This window comes from Oncorhynchus mykiss, chromosome 8 (assembly GCF_057628025.1).
Source record: "Oncorhynchus mykiss isolate SJ-2025 chromosome 8, ASM5762802v1, whole genome shotgun sequence".
Classification (NCBI taxonomy): Eukaryota; Metazoa; Chordata; class Actinopteri; order Salmoniformes; family Salmonidae; genus Oncorhynchus; species Oncorhynchus mykiss.
Window position 1 is genome coordinate 38,883,812 of NC_143029.1, and position 12,788 is coordinate 38,896,599.

The following is a 12,788-nucleotide window of genomic DNA, read 5'->3' on the forward strand; positions in this document are numbered from 1 at the left end:
TTTTTATGATAGCATAGCTACAGTATTTCACCTTTTAATGTGTATAGTACTGCTTACTAGGTGTGTCCAATCAATTGTGTAACCACTCCCTCTACCAATTAGGGCTAATTGAATAGCTGTTCAAAAGAGGACATTGTATTCCTTTTTTTTGGTCTCCCTGACGAAGGCCATGCAGCCGAAACATGTCGGTTTTTAAAAAATGTGTTTCTATTGAACATGCGGCAGGGTAGCCTAGTGGTTAGAGCGTTGGACTAGTAACCGGAAGGTTGCAAGTTCAAAACCCCTGAGCTGACAAGGTACAAATCTGTCGGTCTGCCCCTGAACTGTTCCTAGGCCGCCATTGAAAATAAGAATTTGTTCTTAACTGCCTAGTTAAATAAAGGCATTTTAATCAATTATATGAAGAGTGCCTTGGGCATCCTTTCATTTTGATGACCAATTTACCCCTTTTACCAAAGAGCACCTTCTATCTACCAAAATGTACTATTGTGTACCTTAGTAGCGCTTCCCTTCCTCCTCTTTCCACTAGTTATACGTTCGAGTTTGGTTGTAGACCAAAGTTGGAACCAAATGTATGTGTTTTACTTAAAGATGAATATCTCTAAATGGAGTCGCAATTCAACGGCTCAGACACGAGTCGTTTGTGGCAGGGACAACAGACAATCATGGACTATAAAAGGAAAACCAGCCACGTCGCCAAGACCGACGTCTTGCTTCCGGACAGGCTAAACACATTCTTCACACGCTGTGAGGATAACACAGTGCAACCAACGCGGCCCGCTACCAAGGACTGTGGGCTCTGCTTCTCCGTGTCCGATGTGAGAAAATTTTTTAAACGTGTTAACCCTCACAAGGCTACAAGGTAAAGACAGCACCCCTAGCCGCGTCCTCAAAGCATGCGCAGACCAGCTGGCTGGTGTGTTTACTGGCATCTTCAATATCTCCCTATCCCCGTCTGCTGTCCCCACATGCTTCAAGATGGCCACCATTGTTCCTGTACCCAAGAAGGCACAGGTAAATGACTATAGCCCAGTAGCACTCACCTCTGGCATCATGAAGTGCTTTGAGAGACTAGACAAGGATCATATCACCTCTACCTCACCTGTCACCCTAGACCCACTTCAATTTGCTTACCGCCCCAATAGATCCACAGATGTTGCAAGCGTCATCGCTCTGCACACTGCCCTATCCCATCTGAGCAAGTGGAATACCTATGTAAGAATGCTGTTTATTAACTATAGCTCAGCATTCAACACCATAGTACCCTCCAAGCTCATCATTAAGCTCGAGGCCCTGTGTCTAAGCCAGGTGCAACTGGGTCCTGGACTTCCTGATGGGCAGCCCCCAGGTGGTGACGGTAGGAAACATCACCTCCACTCCGCTGATTGTCAACACTGGGGCCCTAAAAGGGTGCGTTCTCAGCCCCCTCCTGTACTCCCTGTTCACCCACTGCGTGGCCAAGCACGTCTCCAACTCAATCATCACGTTTGCAGACGACACAACAGTAGTAGGCTTGAATACCAACAATGACGAGACAGCCTACAGGGAGGAGGTGAGGGCTCTGGGAATGTGGTGCCTGGAAAACAACCTCTCACTCAACGTCAACAAAACAAAGGAGATGATTGTGGACTTCAGGAAACAGCAGAGGGTGCACCCCTCGCTGGCCAGACCTGTGTGCATCCTCATCACAGGACAATGTCTCCCAAAGGTCCAGAGCAGGCAAATCCCCCCCACTGCCCAATACCTCAGCATCTGGTCTCATTACTTTTGAGATTAAAACATGGGAGACAAATCAATTAAATTCTTCGAAGGGATGCCATCCGTCATTTGGAAAGAGGGGTAGAGAATGCACGTGTGTTGGGGAGGAGGAGGGAGTAGATTCATATTTGAATGTGTGTTTAAGTGTATAACAATGGATCAATCCAAAGATCTCTTCCTACTTACAGTATTAAGTTGACTGGAACCATAGCTGGGCGGAGGGAAACATTTTCCCATCAGATCCCACACACATCCTTCCGGCAAACTAGAGATGATGAGCATGTCTCCCCAGTATGACTCTCTTCATGGGGGCATGCTGATTCTGCTGTGTCATTCTGCATCTATGTGTTCACTGGGATACCATTTATGCATGAGATATATGGCTGTAAATGGCTGTTTTCCAATACTGTATGTTAAACCCCAAAGGTTAGGGTATACCATATCTAGCTGGGGTATATTATAATGAAATGAATGTAAACTAAATAACAATGGCATGACTGATGGAATGGGAGACAGGGTATTTTACATACAGACATAAATGTGGGAACATTGCATGAGTTAACAGTACTCTGCTGCCAAGATAGAAAAAACCCACACCCACCTAAATTCCCTTTTCCCAAGAATGAAAGCTGTTAGATTAGAGAGCCACAGACCAGACGGCTCTCCATGTGATGTTTCCCTTGTCCCTATAACGCAAAATAGCTAACAGAGAAACACAGACAGACACTAATGCTGTCTCAAGGATGGCCTCCAAAGAGGGGGTAAGCCTATTTCAGGAACATTTTAAGATAATCATAATATAATTTATGTAATTCCCTGAAACTCATTATCATGTAACGGGATTGAACTCCCTGTCAGAGGGAGCGAGGGGTGAGAAACTTACAAAAGAACAAGAGCCTCCTTTTTAAAAGCCCAAATACACAAGTCCATTATTTTCAGAGCTGAGCTGGCGGTGGATCTGACATGGCCAAAATGGGGGGATGGAGGACAAACTCTAATTACACACAAGCTTCTTCCCATTTCTCCTCCATTAAGAGAGAAAGAGAGGCAGGAGAAGAGAGCTCGTACAGAGCAGTGAGACATAAAGACCAAAACAACACAAAAAGTAGACACTCTGGGAAGAGAACATTGTAGCGTTACTAGTAGGGTTGCACATTTTGGGTTATATTCAGAGGTGGAAACATCCGTGGGAATTAACAGGAATATATGGGGAATATATGCAAATTAATATGAATCCCATTTAAATGTAGATTTTTTTTGCATTGGATATATTTGCCATATCACATGGAGAGAAAAACATAAACATTTTACCTTATCATAAGAAGACATAATTGCAAATTATTCAATTCTGTGAAATGATAGTCTAGAAACTAACGTTTTGGTTGTCTTCCTCTCAGGCATTCATGTCTTCTCCTTGGACCACAACAATGTCCACTACTTGAACATCAGACTCTGAGTCCTCATCTTCACTGTCACTTTCCAACCTTGTTGTGGAAGGCTGGTTGTCAGGTTCAAAAAGTCTCACATTTGCCCAGATGGCCACCAGTTTTTTAACCCTTGTATTGGTCAGCCTGTTGCGGGCTTTGGTGTCTGTTGGTGGGATTTGGAGGATGATGGAGGAAAATGAGAAAGGGCCTCAGATCCACAAAGTCCCTTCCACCAGGTGGCTGATGAGATATGTTGGCACAACTGCCATATTGCATCTCCAACCCAAAGCCCTTGCTTGGAAGTGTACTTCGCCAGACAACCAAGAACCTTTCCCTCATCCAAGCCAAGGTGGCGAGACACGGTAGTGATGACACCATAGGCCTTGTTGATCTCTGCACCAGACAGGATGCTCTTGCTTGCATACTTGGGGTCCAACATGGACGCTGTGGCATGTATGGGCTTCAGGCAGAAGTCTTCACGCCTTTTATGTATTTCAGAACAGCAGTTTCCTCTGCTTGGCGCAACAGGGAAGTGGGCAGGGTAGTAAAGATTTATTATCTTACATCTGCAAGCAGAGTCTGAACATCAGACAGGATGGCATTGTCTCCCTCAATCCGTGCAATGGCTACTGCTATATAGGTCGGGCTGCTTACCTCTCCCAAAATACATCATCCAGGAGGATCCTCTTGATGGGGCTGTCCATATCGATAGACTGTGATATGGCCATTTCTTGGAGAGACTCCTTCCCCTCCAGGAGACTGTCAAACATGATGACAACACCACCCCAACGGCTTCAATGTGGTGCTCTCTAGTAGAGTGTATCCATTGTTTTCAGTGGCATAATGTCATTGAGGAGCAGATTCAATGCATGAGCAGCACAGCCAATGGGTTTGATGTCAGGGTAGGACTCCTCCACTTTTAGACCAAGTAGCCTTCATGTTCGCAGCATTGTCTGTCACCAGTGCAAATACCTTCTGTGGTCCAAGGTCATTGATGACTGCCTTCAGCTCAGCTGCAATGTAGAGGCCGGTGTGTCTGTTGTCCCTTGTGTCTGTGCTCTTGTAGAATACTGGTTGAGGGGTGGAGATGATGTAGTTAATTATTCCTTGCCCACGAACATTCGACCACTCATCAGAGATGATTGCAATACAGTCTGCTTTCTCTATGATTTGCTTGACGTTCACTTGAACTCTGCATCCAGCAAATTAGTAGATAAGGCATTTTCTGGTTGGAGGGGTGTATGCTGGGCGAAGAACATTCAGAAATCTCTTCCAATACACATTACCTGTGAGCATCAGAGGTAAACCAGTTGCATACACACCTCGAGCAAAAGACATTCGTCAGCATTTATCTGACTACTTTCCTCCATTGAGTCAAAGACACCTATTGATAAGGTGCCTGATTCATCATTTTCACCGCGAATAAAAGTAGAGAGACTTTTGTCAGAGGTTGCTTGTTGTGAGCGCTGAGGTGTTGTGAGCGCTGAGGGAACTTTATGCACTTGGCCAGATGTTTCTGCATCTTTGTTGCATATGATATGGCACAGTATTTTCAAATGTACACAGCTTTTCCTTCTACATTAGCTGCAGTGAAATGTGTCCACACATCACATAGTGCCCATGGCATTTTCCTGTAAAGATTAGAAACAAATATGTAAAAAAACAACAAATACAATTCCCATGTACATATAAATAGTTAAGCAGTTAGAATGTTAAAATGAAACACGTATGGAAACAGGTGAATTAACACTCCTCCGTTAGCAGGCTCAAGCAAGCTAAAACCCACATGGTAGCAAAACTAGCAGAAATTGTTTACAAGTTAGAAATGATTTAAACACACTTTGCTGTAGACCACTATTTACTAGTTAACAAAAAATCCTGTTTGTCGTATAAAATATATTCACCCCACCCAGTATTGTAATCAAAACTTACCAGAAAGCGTAGTAGTGTGGACTCAATAGCATCTCATGAGTGTGCAAGATCTTAAGAATCAGCTGTACATGTGATGGAAGAGTGTACTGCACGTGTGATGGACGAATGCACTGTGCATGCAGAGGGTTGCAATTCCATTGAATTGGGGATAGTTAAACCAAAATATGGCACAAGACCTAGAATTGCCTTATGTGTGTCCCACAAAAAATGTTTGCTCTTTTTACTTACTTTTTTCATGAATTTAAGAAAAAATCCCAAAATTCCAGGGCTTAACTTCCCATGTAAAATTTCCGGAACGTTTCCGACCCTTTGCAACACTAGTTACTAGTTTAAATCAAACAAGACATGCTTGATGACAACAATACTCCCAATCAGGGAGAAAATAAGCATATCAGATAAGATAAAGGGAATTCCAATTCTATTTCCCTTCCCAAACTGCTTTTGACTTTCATAAAGAATTAGGCCAATCCCCTTCCCTAATTCTCCTTTCTGTTGACACCCAAGGGAGCAATTCCAATCACTCATCCCCATTCTAGTGTCCATAGCGATTTTTTCGCACCTCTAATCACCTTACAATTATCTATGCATTCTATGCATGGTTGGGCTTATATTGGGCTGACCATGAGTTAGAGAGGATGTATTGCAGATAAAGAGCTAAGATGGAGATCTTTGCAGGGACCTATTTATGTGAGGAAGGAACAACTTATCACTTTGGGAGGTGACACAAAAATTATGGGGTGCTCAGTTTTCCTGGTGGAAAATGGCAATCAAATACATAGACAACACAATCTTGTGCACTTATATGCACATGAGAAAGGTACCATCGCAAATGGACTGTATATGTGTTGCACGTGCATTCTGTCTCTTGCATACATCTCCGTTCAATCTTAACGAATTAGGCTACCTCCATATATCCCTCGAGTGGTGTGGGGGCAGTGCTCTGGCAAAGTGGGTGGGGTTATATCCTGCCATGTTGGCCCTGTCCAGGGGTATCGACTGACGGGGCCACAGTGTCCCCCGACCCCTCCTGTCTCAGTCTCCAGTAATTATGCTGCAACAGTTTATGTGTCGGGGGGTAGCGTCAGTCTGTTACAGTGGCTTGTGAAAGTATTCACCCCCTTGGCATTTTTCCTATTTTGTTGCATACAATCTGGGCTTTGACTAGGCCATTCCAAGACATTTAAATGTTTCCCCTTAAGCAGTATGCTTAGGCTCATGGTCCTGCTGGAAGGTGAACCTCCGTCCCAGTCTCAAATCTCTGGTAGACTGAAAAAGGTTTCCCTCAAGAATTTCCTTGTGTTTAGTGCCATCCATCATTCCTTCAATTCTGACCAGTTTCCCAGTCCCTGCCGATGATGTTGCCACCACCATGCTTCACTGTGGGGATGGATTTCTCGGGGTGATGAGAGGTGTTGGGTTTGCGCCATACATAACGTTTTCCTTGAAGGCCAAACAGCTCAATTTTAGTCTCATCTGACCAGAGTACCTTCTTCCATACATTTGGGGAGTCTCCCACATGCCTTTTGGCGAACACCAAACGTGTTTGCTTATTATTTTCTTTAAGCGATGGCTTTTTTTCTGGTCACTCTTCCGTAAAGCCCAGCTCTGTGGAGTGTACGGCTTAAAGTGGTCCTATGGACAGATACTCCAATCTCCGCGTTGGAGCTTAGCAGCTCCTTCAGGGTAATCTTTGGTCTCTTTGTTGCCTCTCTGGCTAATGCCCTCCTTGCCTGGTCCATGAGTTTTGGTGGGCGGCCATCTTTTGGCAGGTTTGTTGTGGTGCCATATTCTTTCCATTTTTTAATAATGGATTTAATGGTGCTCCGTGGGATGTTCAAGTATAACCCAACCCTGATCTGTACTTCTCCACAACTTTGTACCTGACCTGTTTGGAGGGCTTCTTGGTCTTCATGGTGCCGCTTGCTTGGTGGTGTTGCAGACTCTGGGGCCATCCAGAACAGGTGTATATATTGTGACGTACAGCAGGTCAGCCACCAGGGGGAGACTCGTCGAGGCCTGGTGACAGACGGAGTATACATCATGAGGCGATGGCGCCATCTGCTGGACGTGCCAGGTCTCAACAGGTTCTCCGGCCAGGACTAATTGGGGCTGATTGGGGATTGGTGAGTAATCAAGGGTTGATTGCTCACCAGCTGTACAACTCCCATAAAGGTCAGCACACAAGGGAGGGGGGGAAGGACTTGCGTATAGTTGGGGACGGTACCAGAGGTAACAGGAGGGAGTTCAGTTTTTGATCCCCACAGGATATAGCAAGACCATGAGCCCAGAAGACGGTATCCCGGAGAGGGTCTCTTGGGGGAGACTTATTATTTTAATCAACACCTTTTGAAACTGAGGTAGTCCTACTCTGTGCCTGATCTGTGTAAATGTTTCGACCCAACACCCTGGTCTGCCACAATATACTGAGATCAGGTGACAGATCATGTGACACTTAAATTGCACACAGGTGGACTTCATTTAACTCATTTTGTGACTTCTGAAGGTAATTGGTTGCACAATCTTAATTAGGGGCTTCATAGCAAATACATATGCACGCACCCCTTTTCCATTTGTATATTTTGCAAGGCACTGTATATTGAGTATTTCTGTCTTATTTGGTGTCCTGTATGAATTTAAGTATCCTCCATCTAATTATTTTTCACCCTCTCTCGGAGGACCATGCCTCAGAACTACCTGACCTGATGACTCCTTGCTGTCCCCAGTCCACCTGCTCGTGCTGCTGCTCCAGTTTCAGCTTTTCTGCCTGCGGCTATGGAACCCTGACCTGTTCACCAGACATGCTACATGTCCTGGACCTGCTGTTTTCGACTCTCTCTACCGCACCTGCTGTCTCTCACTCAACTCAACTGGCATTTAGTCCTGAGGTGCTGACCTTTGGCACCCTCTACAATCACTATGATTATTATTATTTGTTCCGGCTGGTCATCTATGAACATTTGAACATCTTGGCCATCTTCTGTTTATAATCTCCACCCAGCAGAGCCAGAAGAGAACTGGCCACTCAGAGCCTGGGTCCTCTCTTCGTTTCTTCCTAGGTTCCTGCCTTTTCTAGGGAGTTTATCCTAGCTACTGTGCTTCTGCATCTGCATTGTTTTGGGTTTTAGTCTGGGTTTCTGTACAGAACTTTGACATCAGCTGATGTAAAAAGGGTTTTATAAATAAATGTTATTGACCTCCAGAAGCCTTTCATTATTGTTTAACTGAATTATGTAATCAGGTGAGGCTCCTATAACATGAACCTAGTCAATGAAAGGTTGAATCTAAGTCATGCATGTCCCAGTCTTCAATAGCAAACTCTCATTGTCTTTCCTTTGTGATCAAAGATCTGACAGGACTGGATAGGTTAATGCTATATTGTTGCATCCTATCCAGTCCTTCCACCCCTCAGTTGTCATGAAGAGAAGAAGTTGGGGAACGGAGGGAGGCCTTGTGAGAGTATTGGGACCTAGCTACAGACTCCTACTTAGTCCAAACTCTCCCATTAACCCATAGCTGCAGATGAGGTACTCGATCCAACTAGCTCTCTCAGTCTCATGTCAGAATTAGACGTTCATCTATGTTTCTCAAACGTCAAATTTCTAAGTTGTTGCAAACATCACATTTTGAAGTATTTAAGTTAAGGCAATAACTCAAATTGTAAGGGTTAAGTTCGGGCTCCCAAGTGATGCAGCGGTCTAAGGCACTGCATCTCAGCGCTAGAGGCATCACTACAGATCCTGGTATGACTCTAGGTTGAATCACAACCAGCCGTGTTTGGGTGTCCCATAGTCACAATTGGCCCAGCGCCGCCAGGGTAGGCCGTCATTGTAAATAAGATTTTGTTCTTAACTGACTTGCCTTGTTAAGTAAAAGTTTAGGCATTAACTCCAAATGGTAAGGGTTAAGGTTTGGGATATGCTTAGAACAGAAAATTTAAAAAAAAAACTTTCTATTGCTGGATTTGAACCTGCAACTTTTGGAATCGGAGGCAGATGCTTATGCCCATCTGCCAACCCCATCTACATGGATCAAATACTGACTTGTATCACGGGTTGCCTGGCTGCCTAGATCTCCCCATTTGACTATTTCTTTACCTGAGTCCGTTTCACTCTCTACCCCTGCTGTCATCAGGGTCCTTTTAACCAAGGGGACCAAGAACAATCACCTGATTCATCTGTCTTTATGTCACCCTTGCAGGTCCCCATTTCACTCCACCTCTCGGTCTCTCTCTCTACCTCTCTCCTCCCCTCTCTCTCTCTCTCCCCCTCTCTGTCTCTCATCCCTCTATCCCCCCGCCCACCCAAAACACTCTCCTTCCTGGCTGTTTTGGGCTTGTGCACACTCAAGCCTGTCTCCCTCAGCCAATCCTCAATGGCTCCTCAATTTGGCTTTACGCCCTGGAGTCCCAGGATCCTTAGCTTTGTGGTGAGCTTTGAGGGCACTATGGTCCCTGTAGTCAATGAATAGCATTCTCACGTGGGTGTTCCTTTTGTCCAGGTGGGAAAGGACAGTGTGGAGTACAATAGAGATTGCATCATCTGTGGATCTGTATCCCCATCATCCCTGAGATGGTCTGGCTTCTCATTGCCACTGGGTGACAATCCTACATTTCAATATCATAAAGATGGTATAACTATGTTATAACAGGTCATGGGGGTCTAATCAGTCAGATGGGCTGGATTATATGACATATGAGGTAAGCGAAATCTCAAACCATAAGGTAGGCTTAAAGACAACGGCAAACGTCTAAAGCTGGCTGGATTTGCATCCATGATGATCCACATGATGGCCCTGAGAGAGAAGGTCCTAGTCCAAATGACAAAGACTCTGCCATAAACATGCATTGAATAGGTGTGTATGCAACTCATAGCTACTTCAGGGAGGATTTGATCTCTTCCTGGTCTTATCAAGTTTAGTCACTAAAGGGCTGAAAACGGTAAACTTTTGATTTACTTCAGGCTGAAACTGAATAGGTGTGTATGCAACTCATAGCTACTTCAGTGAGGATTTGATCTCTTCCTGGTCTTATCAAGTTTAGAATGCTCTCCAGTTCGATAGGTGGATATTAAACCAATCAGATGGGAAACATTTTAGATGGGAAACCATCAAAATCACGACCTTCATCGTCATTGCATAAAGCTGGCTCCTGTATCCAATCCTCCAACTTAGTTGGGTAAAAATGCAAGAAGTTACTAAAATTTGAGATTGGTGAGAAAGCAAAAATGTTTGAAGTAGCAAAGTAGCAAGTTGCTTGAATAGTCCTACAAAGCTGCTACAGTGGGGAACATATTGTCATCTAAAATACATACATGCCTATTTCTCTGTTCTTGCTAAAATCACAAATCACAATACCCTCACTATTACACACCATGACATCAGGAGCAAACACAGCACACAGAAAAACAAGCTTGAGGGAATGCTTAGTTTGTGCTATACAGCTGCATCAAAATATAAGGGAAATTGATCTTTGAAAGTCTCTAATATTTTATATTCATTTGCTGTTCAGCATAGAATGGTAATATTAAAATACTCTTTGATGTAGCTGTTGACCTTTAGAATACAACAAAATAAAGATCAACTTGACTTTACACCTTCTGGCTACTAAAAGGTCAAGAAATGCATTATGTTTAATGGTGCTTCAAAAACAGCAGGAGGCCAAATGTACCAAGCCATTAACTGAAGACCTCCTAAAGCTGAATTATTCACGCATAACCTACAGAAGCGTTCACACAGAGGCAATATATCCATAACCCATCTGGAGTCAGTGGGCCTATCTCCTCTTATCTTACAGTAGAACAAAAACATCACTGATGCCTATCCACAGCTCCCAGCTGCAGAGTGTATCGTGTTGGACACCCACTGTGTGTGTGTGTGTGTGTGTGTGTGTGTGTGTGTGTGTGTGTGTGTGTGTGTGTGTGTGTGTGTGTGTGTGCGTGTGCGCGTGTGTTTGCGTCGGTGCGTCTGGATCTTAAGTCAGAACCAGCCAGGCACCCCCTTGGACATTTGCTGTGCTCTTGTCATTTTTCTTTTCACAAGGTGAAAATTGAGACATGCCTTCCCAGCGCTGCTGAGTCTCGGGGCACTGCACTGTCCACCACAGCAGAATCCGTGTCAGTCATATGGACCTTGTTGTCAACATGGTTCATTGTTTGCAATATAACACAGATGTGGCAGTTATGCACCCTACATACTAACATGGGACCAGCACATTTTTTGATTTGACAGCTATGTATGAGCTGGGACAAGCACATTGGAATCAAAACATGGCATTATCATGTGACACAAAAAGCTAAAAGGTTATTACTGGCCAATACCTTTTTTATGATTTTCATCATTTTATCTAGGGTATCTTTGAATATGTTTCAAAAAGTGCAGGAAACTATCTAGATGTGGAGGCTAAATCTGAAGACCAAGACATGCGGCTGTCAATCAACTTGGGGAGTGCCATTCATTACAAGCTACAAAATATTGCAGCCTGTATTGTGACTGCATGTGTGTTATGAATATAAATGTTTAATAAATCTCTGTTTTATTATTCTTCTTATCATTCTCCATCATCAGCAGCAGCAGATCCATGTTAGGCTGCTATAGGCTATTGAAAGGCACACAGGGACTGTTGATGCCGTGAGCCCATGGTTTTGAACCGTAAATCGTGACCACGGCAGACCACAGTTGGCGTTTTTATTACTGCGGGAGTAGAGTTTAGTCCGCTACTACAGCCTACTACAGACAGGCTAACTGCAGCGACCACAGGCACCTCATAGCATTACTCAGCAAAAAAAAGTTGCACTGCATCGCAGCATCGTGAGTTTATAATTTCTAAAAAATATTCAACATTGATGCCCAATATTTTATACTTTGTTTTTCTATCAAAATAAACTAAAATATGTTTATAAACATGGGGTGTAGGCTAAGCCTGAGGGTATATATATACAGATATTGACATTGTCAGCTGTAAAGTGGCCATTACTGGGTACCGTTGTTTTACCTTGGATTCGACGACGCTATCTCCCTCCGAAATCGCGTTCACCGCTGATCTCAGATTCTCGGCTGAAGCATCTTCTTGGCTCTTCCCGTCCCGATGCGCTGAGGTCTGTGCTCCCATAGCGAAAACAGCACTTATTTCACCTCTTTGGCTCCTGCTCGTCCGGAAACCACGGCAAATGCGATAAAAGCAATAAAAAAAGGTAGTCAGTAGTCAGCAAGTATGCATGCACGCGCCTAAAATGGGTCATAGGACCGAGACGGGGTAGTCGAGCGCTCAAGTGATGAAACGTGAGAGGCAGCGAACTCTTTTAGGACCCCGCTCCTCCCCTCCCTACAACATGGCCAAGGCCAGTGTGCAATAGCAAGCGTTGCATAATCACTTAATTTGGTAGCAGCATCGTGTCACTGTGACTTTCTACCTGCTACACAGAGCGCGTTGTTTTCAGATCAAAGGGGAGGAGCATCTTTATTCTATTTTCCCTATTGTACTGTACCATATGTATTGTTTATGCCTACTTTTTCAAGTATTGGAAATAAAAAAGTATAATTTTGGATCCTATAGGCAGTGTCGATTTTGGCATGTACACCTTGACAGGCAAAAAAATAAAAAAAAACATGGGCATGCCAGCAAAGCCACTACACAACACAAAACTAAACATTGCATGAATTGCACTATAATGGTGA

General features: G+C 44.1%; 1 protein-coding gene across 1 annotated transcript in view; it reads right to left on the reverse strand.

Moving 5' to 3' along the window:
• Positions 1 to 12,553, reverse strand: part of LOC110529893 (uncharacterized) — a 58,618-nt gene extending 46,065 nt beyond the window's left edge. Inside the window, exon 1 of the mRNA XM_021612549.3 lies at positions 12,106 to 12,553. Coding sequence (XP_021468224.2) covers positions 12,106 to 12,222 — 117 coding nt within the window. The 5' untranslated portion in view covers positions 12,223 to 12,553. The remainder of the gene's footprint in view (positions 1 to 12,105) is intronic.
• Between the last annotated feature and the right edge of the window lie 235 nt (positions 12,554 to 12,788).